Source organism: Gordionus sp. m RMFG-2023, chromosome 5, assembly GCF_954871325.1.
Source record: "Gordionus sp. m RMFG-2023 chromosome 5, tfGorSpeb1-WG-v2, whole genome shotgun sequence".
Classification (NCBI taxonomy): Eukaryota; Metazoa; Nematomorpha; class Gordioida; order Chordodea; family Parachordodidae; genus Gordionus; species Gordionus sp. m RMFG-2023.
In genome coordinates this window covers 25,420,667-25,443,583 of record NC_088779.1, presented here as the reverse complement: position 1 = coordinate 25,443,583, position 22,917 = coordinate 25,420,667, and the positions used below count along the sequence as shown (strand labels likewise).

At 27.0% G+C, this 22,917-nt stretch overlaps 3 protein-coding genes across 4 annotated transcripts; 1 reads left to right on the top strand and 2 right to left on the bottom strand.

Moving 5' to 3' along the window:
• Positions 1–2,865: 2,865 nt before the first annotated feature.
• Positions 2,866–20,116, bottom strand: LOC135929282 (uncharacterized). Of its 2 annotated transcripts, none has more exons than XM_065465792.1 (2): positions 18,752–20,116; positions 2,866–3,174 (listed from the first exon to the last, which is right to left on the bottom strand). In XM_065465792.1, exons 1-2 carry the CDS (start codon positions 19,974–19,976, stop codon positions 2,963–2,965), a joined length of 1,437 nt encoding a protein of 478 aa, XP_065321864.1. In that variant the 5' UTR covers positions 19,977–20,116; the 3' UTR covers positions 2,866–2,962. The 2 variants fall into 2 exon arrangements, with proteins under 2 accessions (XP_065321864.1, XP_065321865.1); XM_065465793.1 differs by lacking the exon at positions 2,866–3,174 and adding an exon at positions 18,497–18,528 and having other exon boundaries at positions 18,752–20,114.
• On the top strand, positions 8,680–14,436 carry LOC135929283 (aspartyl aminopeptidase-like). The gene is made up of 11 exons (XM_065465794.1): positions 8,680–8,777; positions 8,819–9,021; positions 9,063–9,188; positions 9,233–9,357; positions 9,401–9,617; positions 11,834–11,911; positions 11,958–12,038; positions 12,962–13,137; positions 13,294–13,435; positions 13,766–13,933; positions 14,257–14,436. The coding sequence occupies exons 1-11, from the start codon at positions 8,708–8,710 to the stop codon at positions 14,302–14,304; spliced, it is 1,434 nt and encodes a 477-aa protein (XP_065321866.1). The 5' UTR covers positions 8,680–8,707; the 3' UTR covers positions 14,305–14,436.
• On the bottom strand, positions 20,116–21,950 carry LOC135929284 (biogenesis of lysosome-related organelles complex 1 subunit 1-like). Its single transcript, XM_065465795.1, has 4 exons — positions 21,830–21,950; positions 21,709–21,781; positions 20,317–20,449; positions 20,116–20,268 (listed from the first exon to the last, which is right to left on the bottom strand). The coding sequence occupies exons 1-4, from the start codon at positions 21,888–21,890 to the stop codon at positions 20,158–20,160; spliced, it is 378 nt and encodes a 125-aa protein (XP_065321867.1). The 5' UTR covers positions 21,891–21,950; the 3' UTR covers positions 20,116–20,157.
• Between the last annotated feature and the right edge of the window lie 967 nt (positions 21,951–22,917).

Below are 22,917 nucleotides of genomic sequence, written 5' to 3'. Positions count from 1 at the left end.
ATCCCCCCCCCTTTCCCATCAAATAATTTCTGGCATATTTTTGAATTTATTTTACGAATGAATAAATGTTATTTAAAATAATAGTTATGATGTATTGAAGGACTAAGGTCTTTTTAGAGTGTGCTATTCAATCACGCTTCCTATATTGGTCTATCTTCTCATTAGGAAATGTAAAAATACTACACTCTTACAGCTATGTGTTGTTATGTGTTTTAATTTTTTAAAAATTGAGTACAACACGAGCAAGAGCTCATCACCCAATCTTTTTGACTGAAGCAAATTTCATTTACGTTTGATGCATAAATTGATCAAAATCCATGTTTTTGAAATTCTTCGGTGTGAATTTGCTTCATAATAATATGAAAGAAAGAATATGATCAAAAATGTGTAATGGTGCTTAGTGATAATAAAAAAATTAAATTTTTAATAAAAAAATAATGTTTTTTATTTATTACTTCTGTCCTAATATTTAAAACAGGGATGTGAATCCTTCAACAAAAAAACAGGTCCGGGTACAGTAATAAAATTTAAAAAGGGTCGGTGGGGGGGGGGAGTCCGGGTTCAGGGAACCTAAATAAAATGACTCAAAATAAGACTTTTTTTAAAATTCATTTATTTTAATATGGTCTTTAGCCATTTGTTTTTGTTCAATACTCAATAAAACTTGATATCGAGGGTCTAAATATATAGAAGCGTACAACACTATTTTGCAAATATTGTTGCTCTCGAATTTTCATGTTTTCTAATATTTCATATGAAAAAGGACTAGAAAATCTTTCTAAATCTAATAGGCATCTAATCCATATGCCATAAAAATCAGATAAACATTTGTTCTGCTGATTGTAATCTTAATGTTGTTATTTTTAGAACTAATACACTAGTAAGGTCTTATTTGGCACCAATCATCTTCCGACTAAATGACTTCACATGCTCCTATAATAAAATCATTACAGAAATCTTTCCAACTTAATCGTTCTAGCATCATACAAATTGAGGGCCAACGTGCTGTGCAATCTAATATTGCCATTGACCTTTTCATTGATTTAATATTTTTACAATTGTGGGAGTTCTTAAATATTTTGCAACATCCCTTGCTTTATCAATGATAGTTTTAGAGTGATTATTTTTTAGACAATCATTAATAGTCAATTGTAGAGTATGAGGTGCATATCTGATGCAATTAATAAATTTGTGGGGAAATCTTTTAAATTTATATAATAATTTATGATATCAATCACTAAATAAAATGGAAGTCCATTAAGAAAATCGAAAGAAAAACGCGAAGATAAAATAAATGATTCCACGAAAAAAATTAATAAAATTTAATTTATATTTTTTTATAAAAAATATTTTTATTTTTAAATTTTTTTATAACACCTAGAACCTCCACTTTCAAAAAGGGTCTGGGTACCGCCAAAATAAGAGAGTTCAGGGTCCGGGTTCACATCACTGATTTAAAACACTATAATATTAAAACACTAAAATTAAAAATATAATTTCATAAATTTGCTTTCAAAAAGGATTCATAACTATAACTTAAAATTCCTTTCTAAATTTTTTGAAATCAGTTAGGTTTTCCCGCACAGGTTCGAATCCTATCGATTGCGTCATTTTACTATAGTGAAAACAATGAATAATTTTATTATATCTTTGTAATTAATTTCGCCAGTTTATATATCTTTTAAAAATCAATATAAATATATCAATAAATCATAATACACAATTAACAAATATATTTGAATAACAATTAATCCTATTACCAATTGCCTTTATTTTCAAGGCTAATTGATCCTATTACAGTATTAAATACCTAACGTCGAAAACAAGTTTTTTTTTACTATTAATAAATTTTGTTTTTCATAAAGCAACCTTAAATTTTAATATTTATAAAATTTAATTATAAAATTTAATTACCACTTTGTTTAAAAAATATAAAAGCAAAGATGTTTATTTTTTAGAATTCAAATTTTCCGTGATTCATGCAAAATTCATATTCGCCCCTAAATCCCCCTCTATGGTTTTTTTTAAAAAAAAACCCCTAATCACGGATAAAAATTTATTCACAACCGCAAGGTGACCCATCACTTCAAGGGGATGGTCACGATCTGAACTCACCTCTAAGCGGTTATAACTAAAAAAAACAGAGATGCAGAAGCTCAATTTTAACGGTCTTTACATTAAATCTTAACTGATATTCTAAAATAACAACCTTATTCTGTTATGATATTAACCGGTTTTGTAAAATTTATAATGGTATCGCTTAGGATTTTTTTTCAATTTTCCTTGAAAATTTCTTTACTTATAACACCCCCCCCCCCCCCCACCCATATTCCTTTTTGGCTTTATATTTATTTCTACTCATTATAAATTTCATAAATGATAAATAAAATCTTTATTTTATTCTAGTATATAATAATTTAGGTGTCGGTTAAGCAAGGTAGAAATCTGCAAAAGCAGAGCTAACAAGCCGGTCTGGCCAAAAAATTATTAGACCGGGTTGGACAACTTGAGCAAAAATTCTTAGCGGACCGAAGTGGGTCGGGTTTTGCAGATATAAAACAAGAAGTATTTGAAAATCGAGATATTTACTTTTATAGCTTCTGCTATAATTTACATAAATAAATTTTTTGTCGATAAGGAGAGAATGCTGGGTATTGTTATAATTCATTAATCAAAATGATATTTGTTAAAATATGAAGAAAAATAAATTGCATTTGTTATGGGAGATTGCTCCTCCCCCAATATATTATTGCAATAATTTTTTTTTAAAAAAACAAGACGTTCACTCACTCAGAGACCGTATATACCTCTCAAATTTGAGAGCGAATTTGTGTCTCATATCGTATTATGATTTTTTTTCTCTAAAACACAATAATATAAATAAAAATTTATAATACAAAGTTTATAAGTGACGAATTTATACGATCAATACATTAAAATATTCATTATATTATATAATAAATTAATCAGAGGAGAGTGATTCTTTGTAGTAAGTTTCGAGTTTCTTGACATTGCTAATAAAATCGGTGTCGGTTGACTCGGTCTTGTCTATCATGTCTTGAACAAATCCTTCCCAATTATTGGCCCTTTCTTTCCTTCTTTGATTCAGCTTTTCTTTGTAACCACCGCCTTCTCTACCCAGTAATTTTAGACATTGCTGATTTACTAAATCAACTTTTTTTTTTAAAAAGAAAGTAATATTAACAACTTAACAAGTTATAAAAGCGATAGGTTCTATATCGCTAAAAAAAAAATTGGGAATTGCTTTTATCTCCTAGAAAATTTTTAAGTAAATTTGAAATTAATTTTTTAAAAAAATAAATGAAATACATAATTGTTCAGCGAGATTCTCAATTTTTAGCAATTTAGAACGGGGACCTTATAAAATGTGATGGAGGCGTAGATAAACTTTAAATTTTAATTGGGGATCGAGTCCTCAAGAGCCTCTTGTCACAGTTAGTGAGGATTTGAGTTTCAAATGTAATCAGGATTAGTCACGATTTATATATTATATTTATAAATTTCGATTTTTGTGAAATCATTCTGTATTTTGATTTTTGAGTTATTTGTATAGCTTTATTTTTGGTGATTGATTTTTCAGCATGATTTTTTTGTTTATAATTTTAAAGAAAAGTATTTTTAAATTGTTATTTTTTTACAATTAGTTTAATTATTTTGGATTCATATTTTGGAAATAATTGGAATTAATTTTGCGTTGAAATTTGATTGGCATTCCTTCTAGATAAATTTTATCTTCAAATAAGCGATTACTGATATATATTTTAAAAGGACGTTATTTGTATATTATATTATTATAACTTTCCAACATTTAATATTTATATTATCGAGGTTAATCAAATTGCATATATTTAGAAGTTAAATTGGATAATTATATAAATGTATATATACAGAAGAATTACAAATAAAATTCATTATTGTTTTTAAACAGTAATCGATATAATATTTGGCGACGAGGTAAAAAAAAGTCGCGCGGTTTTTCGGTCTTCGGTCAAGTTAAATGTTAAAAGTTATAAAAAAAAAATTCTGTTTATAAAAAAATAATAATAATAGATTTTAGAAATTATGGATAAAAGATATGAATGTTCTATTGACGACTATAGACACATAAAATATATACTAATAGATTTTAAAAATTATGGATAAAAGATGAATGTTCTATAGACGACTATAGAGACATAAAATATATACTAATAGATTTTAGAAATTATGGATAAAAGATGAATGTGACGACTATAGACACATAAAATATATACTAATAGATTTTAGAAATGGATAATAGATGAATGTTCTATTGAAGACTATAGACACATAAAATATATACTGAATATTAAAAATATTCCTCAATGACGACTAGACACAAAAATATATACTGAATGTTAAAAATATTCCTCAAACTGATCACTTAGAAAAAATTATTTATAGCTTATGGAGGAATAAATATTATAACTGATATAAAAAAAAATTACTCTTCCAAAAAAAATATGGACAGATATACAAAATTGCAAAACAACTTTATAAAGATGAAAGAACTGTTTTGGCATCTGCGGGCCCCTACTGTATGCGTAATGAGCTATTTAAAAAATATAAAGGAGCTAGCCCGAAGATGCGAATTTGAAGATAATGTAGAACTAAGAATTCGCGATCAATTAATCGCCGGACTAAAGATGTCACAACTAGATAAAGAACTACGTTTAAGATACCCAGATACTAAAGAGGAAGACCAACCGTTAAGCTTAAACAAAGTTGTAGAATAACGATGAAACGGGCTGACTTAGAAATAAATAACCAAAATGATTGATGCAGCCCTATTTAGATTTCCGTGGATTAGGCACTATCAAAATGAGTGATACAGCCTATTTGGATTTCCGTGGATTATAGAATTTGACCAACAAATGTAAATATCAATATGATCAATAATAGATATAAATATAATGATAATGGTAACGTAATAGATCCATCAACAACAAGAGTAACTGGAGTACTCCAATGGTAGTGGTACGTAGTGAAAGTCAACGGTCCGGTCTTATCGGTCTTAGACCGGGACCGATCTTTTTTGAGGACCGTGGTCCGGACCGGTCTTTTTATTTTTTACGGTCCGGACCGGTCTTTTATTATTATTAAAGTTTGCTTTACTATTCAATTAATATAATTTTTTTGTATATTTTATTTTATGATATTTTTCTAGATGAGTTATTTTAGATTTTGTTAATTTTTATTTTACAATATGAAAACCATAAGTTTGTCCAAGAAACATTTTACTTATAGTCCCAATAAAAAACATAAAGTATGTGTTCACTGCAGTACCAAATTTAATGTATCGTCAGCAACAAGTAACAAAATAATTGTTTATAATTTTTTAAGCAATAAATTAATCAAAATAAGCAGTATTATTATTAAAATATTTTGATTATTATTTATATAGTTCTATTTTTTCTTAAGAAACTGTCTGAATAATTCATTGTCAAATTAACTTAACCTTATTCTTAATAAAATAATTAGGTACATTAAGCAGACATCTGATAAAACATAAAATATATACTTCTAATGATGAAAATGAAAATATCTCAAAAACACAATATACTCTTAATATAAATATTCCCTCCACAAGCACAAAATCACTTTCTTCAATACCATTGGATAAATTTTATTGTTTATATAATACTCTTATATTTATTAAAACAAATTAAATTAGGTTAAAAAAAATATGTTTTTTAAACAAATAAAAAGATCGGTCCTGGACCGGTCTTTTTATTTAGGACCACGGTCTGAATCGATCTTTTTAATACTGTGGTCCGGTCCGAGGATATCGGTCCAGTCGGGACCAAAGACCGGACCGTGACCTTCACTAGTGGTAAGTAAAATACAGGTGAACTACGATTATGTGGAGATTTCAAAATCTCAAAGATGCATATCTACAAATAGCATTGACGATGAATCGCAAGAATTATAACCAAAGATACAGCAGTTTATTGTTATAAACACAGGGAAAAATGATAAAAAGATTAGTAGACGCCTTAACTTGGTGGGAAAGAAGATATGTTATATTTGAATATATATTTTAAAAGGACGTTATTTGTATATTATATTATTATAACTTTCCGACATTTAATATTATATTATCGAGGTTAATCAAATTGCATATTATTAGAAGTTAAATTGGATAATTATATAAATGTATCTATACAAAAGAATTACAAATAAAATTCATTATTGTTTTTCCCTCTCTCTAGTGAGACCACTGGAATATATATTTAGCAAATTATAGAAAAATAATTCCATGACTTGTAAATTTATAAGCAATTCATATTACATATTTCAAGGGGGAAGGGGGGGGGAGTGGTCAAGCGTGAATGTCGTTGTAAGAAGTGAAACGGGTTTTAAAATGGGGCGTATAAAAATGGGAGGCTAAATATAAAGGTAGCGGGAGGTTATAAAGGTATAAAATCAAGGTTTTCCAAATGAACCAAGAGAATATCATATTGTTTAAAAAAAGTACAAATAGAAACTCGTAAACAGAGAAGTAATAATCAAAGTTAATACTTTATAATAGTTAAAGGTGCCAAGATAGCAAGCTTCATTTCTATATCAGCTCATTCCCAAAGTTAAAAGAATCTTTTCTTTAATCTATAGTTAAATGAGAGAAATGATGAAATCATATTTACTATTAAAAAATTATATTATATATAACCAACCCCAAATCATATCAATTTTTTTTAAAAAAATTATATTTAAATATGCAATAAACTATTGAAAAATTAAAGGTGACTATAACTATTCAATTTGAGTAACTGTGGTAACTAGTTGCATTTTGAATATATAATTATGCTATTTACCTAGTTAAATTTTGGACAAGGTATCTTTTTAATATAATTAATTATTTGAGGAATGTTACTTTAACAGTACTTGGATTTAGTATGTTAGTTTTTGGCCCATTCCAAATGGGGTCTGAAGGTCTTTGACATTAAATATCATTAATCTGTCCAATAAAAACTTACATGATTAAATGTCAGAACATAAAATTTACAACAAAAAGGATGTCTGCATTTTTTTTTCTTTTATAGATTTCACCTTGTCAGGTTATATATAGGCTCCTATATTTTATATTGTTCATACAGTCCATTTTATCAAAATTATATTTTACGATATTGACTCAATTACTATTGAGCCCATTAGAGTTGGTCCACCTCTCTTCCATTTACCCCTCAATTATAAATATAACCATGATTCCTATTATTTTTTGGGAATTCTCATCATATGTTTATAGTACACATGTCTGTAGGCATTGATCTTTGGTTTAATGGGTACTATTTATCTGATTCTTTTTTGATATCACAGTTCTCTTCAGAATGACCATCATCATTGTCTTATTCCTTTCTTGCCATGTTGCCAAATTACATAAGATAATTGGCTATACTGTATATATTACCCTTTATATGGATGAATATATTTTCAAAAATCACTTTTATACAAAAGTTTTATAAAATAAAAAGAACTTTTCATAATGTGAAAAAAAAAACTTTTTATATTAAAAAAAATGAAACTCGTTCATATCCATAACAATTTGATTTTGATTAATTCCTTATACAATTTTGCCAGATGGCATAAACCAAAATTACTTTTAAAAATTATTAAGCAATGATTGAAGAAATAAATTTAATGCAATTTTGGGTTTGTTTTTATAAAAATAAAAAATTTATCTGAAGAAAAAAAATCCAAATAATAATTTTTAGAAAATAATTCCCTGGCATATTTTTCTAAATTATAATTAATATTAATTGTAGATACAATAATAAAAAATATTGAAATCTTGCCTTTGATAAATTTTTTTTATTTTAAATGAATAAAAAATATACATATTTTTTTATTTAAATATAAAAACCTTTATTATTTAATTCTGCCACCTCCAGATCATATTTGGGAACAAAATCCTCAATTTTAATCAATGACTGGTTAATTATATTGCCTACATTTGTTATAATTTTTTCTGTATTTTCCAAATCATGATTTTTCTAAAATTAAATTAAACATCAAATAAAAATTGATAAGTTTTACATCAAATTCTCTGATTAAATAAAGAATTTCTTGTTCAATTATATCTCTTTGATCATATATTTCATTGTGAATATTGGATATTTCTAAAATTATCATGTTTATATATTTATTAGAAAAATAAAATTTTGAATTTAAAGCATAAATTTTTTTTATTGAGATTTTGACATAATTGATAATAACTTTAAATGTTGTATGTATAAATATTTTGGCTAATCATTTATACCAATGTTTAGAAAAACATATAGCATATACAGACTAATGGTCTTCATAATAAAAAAATTCAATAAATATAATTGATCAATATTGTATAAGGAAAATATTTAAAAGGTATGCTTACTTTTTATTATAGAATTTATATTCATTTAAATATATTGTATCGATGCATAACCGATTCAAATTAAAGGGTGAAATGTTGACGTTGACATGAAGTTTAGATTTACTAATATGTCTTTTAATGAATCACAACTTTTAAAGTTTATATTATATTATTATAAATTTTCCTGGTTATCAATATGCAAGACTATACTATTAATATCAATAAGATTGGTTCCAATAAAACTTTTTTATGATAAATAAATTATAATTGCGTTGATATTTTTCGATTGGATTTAATGTTACTATTTTTTTCTAACACATGGAAGATCATATGTTAAAAGCTAAGGATTTTATAAATTTTGTTAATTCAAGTCCTTCCCCTTGGCATAGTAATAATATAAACGAATGCAATAAAAACAATCAATTTCAGCTGTTGATTCGACGATTAAAAAGCTAGTAAAATGTGGTTTTGAAGAAATTAAGAATAATGAAATATGGAATTTAAAAAGACTTGGAAAATATTATATAACCAAAAATAGATCCACAATAATTGCCTTTACTATAGGCAATAAATATAAATCTGGAAATGGATTCAGCATTATAGCAGCTCATACAGATAGTCCATCTTTAAGAGTCTAGAATATCTTTATAAACATTTTTAACCTTTTTTATAGCTGAAACCTGTTGCTAAAAAGTGTAAATTAAATTATCAACAATTAGGAGTTCAATTATATGGAGGTGGTATATGGTACACATGGTTTGATAGGGATCTAACATTGGCTGGCAGGGTTATAATTAAAGTTTGTATTATTTACTATTCTTAATATTAAGTACTTATTATTAGATTAACAATAACTTAGAACATAGACTATTTAATGCAGAAAGACCTCTACTTAAAATTCCGACAATAGCTATTCATCTGCATAATGAATATTTTGAAAAATTTGCAATTAACAAAGAAACCCATTTGTATATATTCTTGAAAAAATAAAAATGTTTTATTTATATTTAGGACACCAATTTTGGGATTAAAGCCTATAAATAATATAATTAATAAGGACACCAATAATAAAGACAAAGAGGACAATACAACAGAGACTGTTAATAAGAAATACTTTTCAGATGGCCATAATCAAGATTTGATGAAATTAATAGCTAATGACTTAAAACTACCATCAATTAATAATATAGTAGATATGGAATTATGTTTGGCAGATACTCAACCAGCAGTAATTTATAACAAATTATATAATTTATAATTCATACACAATCACTAATACCAAATAGTTTTATACCTATTTTTATCTTCACTTCTTTTTGTAAACTTATTTGCAATTATAAAAAATCCTTTAAAATAATTAGGTTGCAAGGAGGTTAATTAAGAAAAATAATTTACATAAGTTGGTGAAAAATGAATTTTTGCCCTTGTTTGTTATAAGGATGAAGTACAGCAACGTTGTTCAAATGATACATAAAGTTATGTTATATGACTATGCTATCATTTAGCAATGAATTATGCATTACTTGGGTTGTAGCTTGATATTTCATGCTTAATTTAAATAAGGCCTTATCATATCAATTGATTTTAGATCTATCACTTTGAAAATTCTATTGCTGAAGAATTTATGCCTAACTCCTTCTTTATTTATACTAACTGAAAATAATATGACATTGTTTTGCATTAAAAGATACTTCTTATGCTACTTTAAAATTTATGTATATATTTTCACAAATAAAAAATATTGGTATAAAAATATGACTATAATTTTTAATATATATATATAATTATTTTTTTTATTGAATTTCAATAATAATGACATTTTTTTTACTGTCATCCCCAAGTCTAGAGCGACAATCATTAAATATAAGTTTTACCATACTAATCGTTCATTACGATAAATTGAGAACAGTATTAAATTTAATATAAATATTTTTTTATATATAAGAAAATCATCAAAAATATACATTTTGAGTATTTTTAGATTTAAAAAATGCATCTATAATATTAAATCGGTAAAAATTTAAAAAATGATAATGAATTTTATTTGTAATTCTTTTGTATATATACATATATATAATTATCCAATTTAACTTCTAATAATATGCAATTTGATTAACCTCGATAATATAATATTACATATCGGAAAGTTATAATATAATATACAAATAACGACCTTTTAAAATAGATAACGTGACCTTTTAAAATTTATCTTAACCTTTACAATAATAAATATTCAGATGTAACATATAAGATTTTCAATAGTTTATTATTTATAAATTATCAATAGTAGGTGGCGTTTTTGATCTAGTTTGAGTATCCTGATTTGGTATAGTATTATTTGACGTTACTATTAGCTTATTAAGATGCCCATCGGATTCAATCAAATTATTATTTGGCCAATACTAGTCTTGTTAAACTGTCCGATTTGGGTCGATTTTAAAAAATGGCCCGATTAAGATTTTAGCCATAATAATATTATGTAAGACTGGAGATTTTGCTCATAGATAAGTTTGGATTTCTGTTTGTCAAATATCAAGACTCACATAACATTATTTTGGCCGGGCCTATTTTAAAAATAGGCAATCAAGCTGGCCCTTTAACAATACTAACCAATTCAATTTGAAACTAGAATATTCTATATCAGCTATGTTTAACATCCAGATAATAATTCATAAAAATTATTAAATAGACGAGTCTGATAATAAAATGACATGTTAATATTTTTATTGTAATTTTTAATTTACAATATAATACTAAATAATATCTTATGGCCAGTTGAAAATTACCATGTTTTTACTGGACCAGAAAAACGTAATCCCATCTAGCTCAAAAAATATTATAGACATAGATACTGCTTTGATTAAAATTTTATTTTAAAGAATAAGGATTAAGCTACTTATTGAATTTGTTAGACATATTACCTTTAAATGTTTTCTCAAGTTGAAGTTATTAGTCTTGTTTGATGATAAAACCTTCTGGCACATCTTACGACGAATTTTTTTACCCTATGTTAATTTTTTTTATCGAGATTAAAACATTTTGCGAATTCAGAAAAAGAAAATTCCATAATATCATCATCTTCCAGGGATATTACTAATGTGGATATTATCTATACAAAAATTATCTTCAATATCAATCTCTTTTGTCGACATTTTAAATTATTTTGGAAATTAAATTTATTATGCCTATTTTTAAATAAAAATTTCAATTTCAAAACTAAAAAAGATTATGATTTTAGAAAATTATAAATATATCTTAATAATTTTTATGTATTTATTATATAAAATTATAATTAGTAGCGAGTCTCTGCTATCGTTATTTTTTTTTAAATATAGTGCGCTAAAGCTACCGCTACTGAAAAAATAGCGAAACAAAATATATATACATTGCATTGCCTATAAAATGAAATTTATTAGATAAAATTTATTTAATCATGATTTGTAGACTTTAGGAGGCATCAATAATGAGTTCATATTTTCTCCCAGGCTCGATAATCTGTTGGGCTCTTTCACCGCTTTGGAAGTAAAATATTAACTTCTATGATTAATATTTTAACCATATTTCGCAGGGTTTTATTGAATCCTTAGATCTGAAATCAATTTCTGAAGAAAAAAATATCCGGGTTTTAGCGCTTTACGATAATGAAGAAGTTTTTTATAATTATTTTATCACTTCTTAAAAATTTGCATAAGAGATATCAAGATGAATGTTAATGAAATGAGTAAAAAATAATATTATCCTTTGAATTAGAGAGATATGACGATCCATTATCATTAATTTTTTCATCGATCGGAAATACATCTAAAATCGGCATACCTTCGTTTATAAATCTATCATAACTTATTCTCCGAACCAAACACTTTCGTTTTTTTTAACGGGTTCTAATTATTGTAGAAAGATTGAGTATTTTTAGAATTAAGAAGTGTATATATCTTATTGGGATATGGAATCCATATGGATTAGAAAGCAATTTTTAAATTTGTAAAGTTTGATTTGACCGGATTCTATTCTAGCATATGTAGAGTAAATTTTCTGAGTATTAGATAAATTTTTGCCATTAAATTTTATGTGTTTCAATCAAAATGAAGATAAATTAAGTGTGGCTCAAACGCCGCAAAATTGTTTGAAATTCGCAGCCAGTTCATACTCTATACGTACTGGAATACATTTCCGGTCAAATCACGTGTTTAAAATATAATAGTCGGCTTCTGTGATTCATTTAAAATCGAGATTCCGAATTCTCTCGGATTCCATATCTCAATACGGCATATACATATTTAACATTGTGACTTTTTACCCCTAAAATAAGAATAAATTGTAAATAAAATATTTTTTTTAAAGCAATCTGGCTACGTCCTAGCCTGTCATAATTTTTGCTTTTGATAGAACATTCCATTCAGAAAAATATTTAGGACACCTTATTTTTGGGTTTGTTAGTAGATTTTGACTCCAGGGATGCTTAAAAAAATACGATTAAAACATTCTATTCGGGGCTAGTTTGAATAGAGAAGAAAGATTTAATTTATTACGGTTATAACTTTTTTTATGTAAGTCTATTTAAAATTATCTCAGGTAGGCTCTCAAAGCACCCAAGGGGCTGCTTCGGCTTTCACGCATTCAATTCTGAAAAGGCTAGTTCATTTCCAATTTGAAAATGAATCATCAAACTTGGACGCCTTCGAAACGGCTATTGCCAACTCATTTTTGGTCAGCTCAGATCAAGCGCATGCTATTAATCCCAATTATTGGTAAATTAAAAAAAAATAAATCTAATTTTTTTAAAAAAACCCCATTTTCTGTTACAAAAAATTATAACTTAAATATTGCCCGAAAATTATATAATAATTTTAATTTTATTTTAAGAAGATCAATACAAATGTTTATATAAAAAAAATTTTTGTTAGTGAAAAACACGAAGAAAACCATCAAGTAAAACTGGATAAAGGATTCGTTATTAAACATAACGCCAATCAAAAGTACGCCACCACAGCTATCACTTCTGCTATCTTAAAGGAGATCGCACAAAAACAGGATATCCCTCTTCAAGTACTAATTATGAATTATTATACAATAAATTTAATTGAAATATTGTAAGGATTTAATTTTCCTTCATTTCTATATTGCTATTTAACTTCTTTTGTATTTTTTTTTGTTAAGACCAGTTTGAAATCCGCTTCAAAATGAATCTCCAAAGATATAGTCTCAAAAGATTTTTTTTAAGAATGCTCAGAATTAAATTTTACGTAAATTTCCGAAAAAATTATTTGTGAGAAAGTATTGTAATTTTTATGCATAAAAAATTTTTTTTTTAAACCTCTGGTTAAGTTATATAGTTTTATTTTTATATGAAAATAAAAATTTTAAAAATATAATTAGGAATTTGTTATAAGGAACGATTCTAGTTGCGGTAGTACTATAGGCCCAATTCAATCCGCCTTGCTGGGTATACAAACGGTCGACGTAGGGGGCCCTCAACTTTCGATGCATAGCATAAGGGAGACCTGCGCCGCCATCAGCGTCTCTCACGGAATACGACTGTTTAAGGTAACTATTAACATATTTTTGTTAATGAGCCGAGGCTAAAGAATTTGGTCAGATCGATTCTCTGAATTTGATTATTTGGGTAGAGGCAAAGTTTTTCTGACATACATTAACCGGGTAAAAACAGCTGTCAATTTAGATCGGATTAATTTAATTGAAAAAAAATAAAATAACTAAATTCCATTTGGTTTCATAACACATAATCTGTAGCTGCTGACTACTTTTTTAAATTTTTTTTATGGATTATTGGGCGATCTAAATCGAGGTTGTTTTCCGTTTATTTTAATATAAAAAAATTGACACTAATTAATAATTATTTTTTTTAGGCATTTTATGAAAATTTTTCAAAATTGGATTTGTCAAAACTTGTTTGAACGAAATGTCGAGATATTAATCAAATTAATAATATTAAATATTATTAATATCAACATTATGGAATCTAGAATTACATGTTATATTCTTTTATTTTATGTTATTTATTGACGTTTATCAATGTAGTATAAAAAAACACTGGAAATTTATATTCGTTTTGAAAAAAAAAGGTTTTATATATACTTATGCCAACCACAAACTATGCTAATTAATACCATTTAGGAAATTGACATTCCGCAATAGTTGTGAATTAATGTAATTTTTAGGCTTAATTGTGTTGGCCGTCAAAAGCAGCTTAATATCGCATAGTTTGAAGTAAATCTTAGGCAATATGGATGTGAGGTCTGCGAAGAACGAGTTTTTAGCGCTCCAAATCTACGGATAACCAGGCAAGCAAGTTCAAAAATTTAAGCATTAAACGAGTGAGCGGGCGAGTTAGAAAAAAGAATTATTTTATAACAGTGGCCGATGGAATTTGAAATATTTTTTGTGCGAAATATACAGAACAGATTTTTTTAAATTGAAAATTATTTTTATAATTTTAAGTAAAACAGGGATCCAAACCGAAACAAATATCGGTTCGGATAAAAATAACTGTTCAGGTTCAGTTCGTAATATAAATTTATCGGTTCGGTTCGAACCTCTAAAAACCGGTTTGAACATTTTTGTATTCAAATCTACATTCGAATTATATATAGGGAGGTATATTTTTTTATTTCATCATTAAAATGAAAAACATATACATAAAACCTTTATTTTTATTAATTGCAGATTATAAAATAATATTTTAATTATAAATAATACAAATAAATATCAATTTTAATGTGGGCAATATTTAACTGTGAATAATATTTAACTTTTTAAAATTAATATATTTTCAGATTCGCCTCACTCAAATTACATCTATAAAGAGATAGTATAAATTTAATTGTTGAAAAACACCTTTACACACTAACTTGGGTAGCTGGCAATGCCAGTATGATATCAAACAATTTACATAATTCTGGGCATCGATTACTCTGATTTCTACAATAGTTTAAAATATTCATAGTTTTATTTAACCTAGGTTATTTAGAAAAATTAACTACAATATTTATTTCTTTGATTATATTTTACCAAATACTTAAGGCTTATTCTGCAACATTAGATTGAATATTTTGAGATTTAATTTTACCCACGTCTTCTAATATAGGATCAAGAATTTTTTTAAAACCGTATCATCGATTAATTTGAATGGTCTGCCATTAAAAGTGACCAACTCAATTCAAGCATCGATTATTATTATTTTTTTATTTAATTTTACTGTTAGTTTGTTCTATTAATGCTTCTTCTATCGTCCGTTGGCTTGATGACATCTTATACTTTTTTATTGGCTTTTGTTGTGATATTTTGTTAATTTTATCTAATTCTAGATGGTAGTTTTTTTTTATGTGACGCTCAAGATTTATGATGGTCTCATATTTATTTGACAATCAGTAATATCACATTTTGATGTGTCATTTATAATACTATAAGTAAATTATTTATATATTGGATTTAATTTTCTCTAGGCATTATAATTTATGAACTTAAAATATTTAAAAAATGCTATAAAATGGCAATATACTAAAGTTTATAAAAATTATGACGGACACTTATCGATCAAGTGTGATTGATAATATAATTATAATTTTTGCAATATACTAATAACTTACATATTATTTTATAGGTATATTCATGAGGCTCGAACCGGTTCAAAGGCATTTTAGTGGTCCGGTTCAAATTAGGCTTGAAATTATTTTAGCGGTTTAGGTTCGATAAAAAAACCAGTTTTTAACGGTTCAGGTTCGGTTTGGATTCCTGGTAAAAATACATTTAAAAAAACCAAACCAACTTATAATTTTTTTAAACATTTAGCAGGTAGGTTTAACAATTTAAAATAAAATAAGCAGACGGTCTGGTAAACTTTTGAAAAAAAAACCATGGCGGGCGAGTTAATTCTTTTAAACAATGGGTGCATTTGGATTAAAAACCCGCCCCGGACTTTTAATATGGACGATATAAGCTATACATTTTTTTAAAAAAATAATGTTTACAAAAGAATTAAGACGGTTATATATATATACACAGATTGCAATTGACTAATTCTCTTGCCCGCTATTTGTTTTGGTTTTATTTATTTTAATGCATATATTTTTTAAGCTGTTAAAATGTGCATTACTATGGACTAGTGTTGAGCCCGATTCGAGTCTATTTTAAAAAACGACCCGATTGATTATAACCAAAATAACTTTAAGTATGCTTAAAGATTTTGCTCATAGCTGGCAGAAATGCTTAGACATCTATTTGCCAAATCTCAATATGAATTTAGCTAAAATCTTAATCGGGCTGTTTTGAAAATCGGTTTATTAAACACTATTCGAGCCTAACATATATTTTTTTAAATTGGGCTAGGTATGATATTCAATTTTGTGAAATGAATTGATATAATTTAGGCCAGAGATCTTCATAGGCCAGGTCCAGGCCCGCAGTAAAAAAAATTGGCCCAAGCCCGGCCCATATTTAATGTAAAAAACAATTCCCAAGCCCATAATAAGTTTCACAAAAATTTCCCAAGCCCATATACAAAAATTTAATTTTTTTTTTATTCAATTAAGATTAACAATATTTAAATATATTTAGGCAATCATTTTGACACTACTGAAATTTATTATTAGAAGAAAAAAGGGCAATATTTCATTAAATTAGCAAATTTTTTAAATCTAAATTTAACAATTTTAGGCCCAAGCCCATTAAAAAATTTTAAAAAAACCAGGCCCAGCCCAGACCCGCTTGAAAATGATATTAGGCCCACAGGCCGGCTCATGAAGGTCTCTGGTTCAGGCCGGACAAATTTTTTAAAATAAATTTAGGGCAAGACCGGGCTTGAAAAATAAGGTAGATGTAGATCACTCCTATGAAATAAAAAATAATCTCTTACCCATTCCGCCATTAAAATATTTAAAAATTCCCTGTACGTTTGTGCCCATCTGTAAGAGAATTTTATAGTAAATTTTCGAGCCTCAATTTGGGAAAAATTTTTCTGAAACCCACTTTCTCTTGCAGAAATCTTAGGAAAGAATGGAGTTAAAGGCCTATATAGTTTAGGGCTAATATTTAAAAAATTAGCCGATTTTGATCAATGAGTTAATTTATAATTAATTTTAAAACTGTGAGACTAATTATTTCAAAAAGACGCATTTAAACATACCCGTTCACTAATTGCTTAATTACTATGAAAACACTCGGTAAATCTCTGATACACATTCTAACTCCTAGTATAGATAATAGTAAATATCAGGGTCCATAACACTTAGAATGAAAATTTTTAAAAAATATGGATCAAATCAAAACATTTTTTCTATTCTTACACGTTATATTTTCTTTTTGAAACCATAAATAGATAAAAATTACGAATTAACAAATTTTACGATCCCGAATGCCAATCGTAATTTTTTTAAAGATAATTTCCCCCTCTCCTAAAAATAATTTGGAAAAAATTGTTCATGTAATTATTTTTAAGAAAAACTCTTGTATTTGAATTAGAGACGCGGTGTGCTTGTCGATATAATAGGTTAGAATATTAGTAAATGAGATAATAGGTGGTTTTCGAAATATTTGACGGGTGGGATGATAAGTTTGATACTGGAAAAGAGTAGATATTATCTGCATGGTTTTGTCCAAAAAACATTTCCTATTAATAGGCCAAGGTTAATGTGTGGAAAAATTTTGTTAGTTCTACCTATTATTATGCCATTAAAATTTTGGGACGTCAAATCCACCAAGTTTTTTATAACGGTACCTATCCAGGGTTAGGCGGCTGGTAACAACACTTACAAAAATAAGAGCATGTGGAGATAATTTTTTATAAATCATGGGAATTAGCCTGTTACACACTTCTAGACGATAATTTAAATCTTTTATATTTTGGATGAACTTTTAAAATTCTTAGACCAGACTCAGACCTAAGCAAAAAATGGTAAATTATTTTGTTTTCATGATGCTTCTACAAGTTTCATTTTTCTAGACAAAATAATATTATAAAAACAATTTAATCATCATTTTTTTCGTTTTCCGTCAAGAAATAGATGTAAAATTTTTAATAATTTTGTTTGTGTGATTGATTGGATTAAAATGTATTTTAAGTAGGACCTTCAAAAAATAATCCTGGCAGGTTGAATAAATATCATTCTAAGACCTGACTGGACCTTAAAAAAATAATTGGAATAACATTAATTTCTATATTGGAATTTGTTTCTCTTTGAATAGTAAATAAGTAAGTGAATATGAATGATTATTATTTTAAAAGGTGAAATAAAATTTTTATATTTATTCGTAAAATTTTTTATTGATTTTTTTTATAATGCATAAATATCGACTTAGAGTAACTAATTATCAAAAAAAGCCAATATAAAATTCAATCCACCGTACCATCATGAGCTAACAAGCCGGGATTGACTTCCCAAAAATCATCATTTATCAAATCAACGTGCAGAGCCAAAAACCCTTTGGTAATATCTTGTCCCGTATTATTTGCTTCAGAATTTTTCTTTTTATTTCTAATATCAAATGTATCCATGGCTTCGTGGGCGTTGCTATCGCTACCATCAAACTGTGCATAATAGTCGAAACGTTTATTACGCCCAGCTCCCTTAAACCTCTCCCAGATTCCTCCCTTGCCTATATTAGCTAAGTAAGATTGGCTGAGATCGGAAGCGCGAACTATAAGGGAACCTTTCCTATACATCTGAGGCTCATCATTATAGTTTATACCAAAACGAGAAAACATCAATTCGTGCTTGTCCGATGATAAGCTTCCTTCCAAAATTTCTTGTGCCTGGGTGTTTGAACAATTTCCTCGCTGAACTAAAGCCCAAAAAGCTGTATTGTAGAGGTTATTAATGTGGCAATCCACTTGTCTCCAACTTATGTAATCTCTTAGGTTATGATCGGTAGGATAAAGAACTACTCTTCCGTCGAAAGCGGGTAACATGCATTCAGTTGTTTGAGAGGGGGAACTTAATGAACTTGATAATATGGGAGCATCCTTTGGGCTAGAAATAGTTAAATCTCTGGGCATGAATCGGGGCCAGTATAGAACATAAGCAGAGGTAAATAGACTTACTATATGAGTAAGTATTTTGGAAGTCCGACGAGAGGCGTAACGAGTGGTGGAGGGTAAGAAAAAACTAAACTCATCGCTTTGACCATAAGCCATCTTGACATCGCCTACCAATTCCATCACAGCAATGGCTGCACGATTCATGAGCTTAAGGGCTCGAGAATCATTCGGTTTGGCGAAGGAGTGGATGTCAGAAAATTTGTGAAAGCTTTTTCCGTCTATCCGACAAACGATGTGACAGTTAGGCAACAGCCGGTCCTCGAGTTCAAAGGCACGAACGTAGTCATACTTTTTGTTGTAGAAAGAGTTTGTGCTAATAAGAGTGTTAGCTGAAAAATGGGATGATAATGATGTAATGTTTATGACTTGTTTAGGAGGTCTTATGTCTTTTTTGCAAGCAATTTGAGTTATTGGGGATCTATCATTGAATTCAGGTTCAAGCAAGCTTGTTTCTTTTTGTATTAAGGGAGAGGAATTCGTTTCGATAGTGTTAAAATCGGCAAAAAATGAGTTAGATGAAGGTGGAGAGCGCATACGAAACAAATGCTTAATAAGGCCAATTTTCAATTCTAATTGGGAAAATATTGCAGATATCAATAAATTATGGTAGATGATATTAATCTTGAAGTGTAGGGTTATATAATTGTTCAATAAAATATATGTTTGATAATTTAAAAAAAAGATAATTATGTGAATTTTTGTTGTTGAAATATTATTATTCTTTATCAGATGTTTGTGATGGGCCAAGTTTGCTCTCTAATTTTTCAGAAATAAATTGTAAATCTTTTTCAATGGAAATAGACCAATTTTCTATATCACCAATTTCCTACAAAAAAAATAATTACAAAACAAAAGTTTAAAAAATAAAAAATACTTTTAAAGATTTGTGAAAATTTTCCATTAAGCTAAGCCATTGATTGGTATTTTTAATATATTGATTTATTTGGATTTGTAATTTCTTTGAGGCATTTTCAATTTGTTTTTGGTTTATATATGCACGTGCTACACTAAATATTAGTAAAAAAAAATGATTTTAATTTAAATAGATCGGCCCATACAGGTTTTTCACAGATATTTTAAAATTTCAGGCAACGCAGGGTTGGGTTTAAATTTTTAAATATTATATTATTACATTTTGTCAAATAAATTGATATATTTTAAAATTCTTTCAAGAAACTAGGTGCTAATATTTTTTATTTGTAGAATATTTTACAATCATAAAATTAATTTTTATATAAATAAATTCGAGCAGGGCTTGGTGGACAAATAATTTTCATTTTGAGTGGGGCTTTTTGAAACAAATAAAAAAAAAATTTCCAGGCTGGTATTGAAAAATTAGTGTATAAATTTTGGAAATGAATGGGGGAGGGGGTTGGTGATAAATTTTTTTTAGTTGATTTACAAGAATTAGGAAATTTTCTAGGTAAACATCTACTGCAGAGCCAGTGGTAACATCTTCAATAAATATAGGGCCATGATTAAATATAAAATTAAAGTTTTTAAAAAAATTAGGTAAGGACTATTTACTATTCATTTTAATATCCTATTCTCTAAGGCTGTATAGATATTTTTGCATAAGCATTTTGGAATATGAATATAACCCAAAATTATTTAAAGTAAGTATTTAAAAATTTTTCAAAATTGTATCAGTTTTTTTGATCCAAAACATAGGCATATTTTATTTGCCTCTACAGCCCTTCCTTAATATATTTTCATTTGATAACATATTTTTAAGTGTAATTAAATTTCCAAGAAATATCTCTCAATTTTATGCCAATTTTAAAATATGCATATATATATATTTATATAACAAGGCCATTTTTATATCTGAAAAAAAATTGGTGAAGTCAAGCCCAATTATTTTTTATAAACAATTATCAAAGTTAATAACAAATATTTTAAGTCTATGCATAACAAAGTAAAGAATAAAATAACTTTTATGAGTTCTATATTTCTACCCTGTAAGGGTATTTAAAAATTTAGGCATCAGGCATATTCAAAAATTTATAATTTTGCAGCTCTCTATAAACCTGTCCCTTCCCATTTATGCCAATATTAAAAAAACTAGAATTAATGACCTGATGGACACACTTATTAATAGGTATCAAGAAAAAGTATTTTAGTCTACTGTATATTTTTATGGCAACCCTATATGTTTAAATTCAATGATAATTTAGCATGTCGGTTTTTATAAAAGTAAAAACATTATCTATTAATTAGGTTTATTATAAAATTAAAATAGGGCTATTTATAAATAAATAATTACCTTTCATTAACATTATCTACAATTGTGGAAACTAAATTTTTAGAAGCTTCTATGGCTTCAAGTTTTTTCTTGTCTATCATTTATAAACAAATATATATATCTAAAATAAATGCAATCTTACTACAATCTTCTTTATACTTATGAATTTCATTTTGATGTTCTTTTAGCAAATTAGATAACATTTACAGGTTTTCTTCACTACCATATGCAAAGTTAATCATATGTCATCGGTCACAGTCACGACATCTCAAAGATTGACATACAAAAAAAGAATGATATAAATAAATATATCTCCGCCACAGTTGGTGTCCCAGTGAAAAATAATTATTGGAGTCCTCTCTCGTTTCTATTACTAACAGAGAAGACACCATAGATTGTAAGATCATCAAGCATTGAAGATTATATAAATATTTTTTAGATATTTTGTAAATTGAAAGAAAAGTAAGATCTGCTAATTCTTTTTGAGGTTTCATATAAGTTTTTGTTTTATAAATCGTAATAATAAAATGTATAATCTTATTTACTAAATTACAAGAGTTATATATATTTTATAAAAGTATGGACTTTGGTATAAAACAAGTTTGTCTAAATTTTTTCGCATTTAACAATTTTAAAGAAATGAAATTTTGTTAATATTCAAAAATAAAAATAAAATACTTTTCTTAAGTATATATAAATGTTTTTTCTTGTTTGTATTTTTTTTAAAAAGTATTGTAATTATCAACAAATTAATAAATAAATAAATTCTTGAAAAAAATCTTATTTGGTAAAGATGGGGTTGGCGTTTGAGTTCAGTAAATTTCGAAGATTATAAGGGTTCGGTCTTAAACCCTGATTTTAACAACCAGGTTATCTATCTCTAAATGAGAATATTGTCGCAATTAGTAAGATTTTACAATAGTGTTCACTAGGGCTGGGAACCAATATTAAAAACCCAATATAAACAAAATATTGTATAGGTATTGGTTTAAACAATATTTTCTATTTCTTGTATTGGTATTGCTATTGGTATTGGTTTATATTGGTATATATTGGTTTATATTGGTATTGGTTTAAATTCAGATTACTAATTAAAAGAATAGAAATAGTGATTATAAAACTCTTAATTTCTAGTTTTAAATAAACATGGAAAAAAAAATCATGAAGCATTACCATAAAAACAAGGCTAAGAACCAACTCCCAAAATTTTACTAAATCCAAATTCTTTTT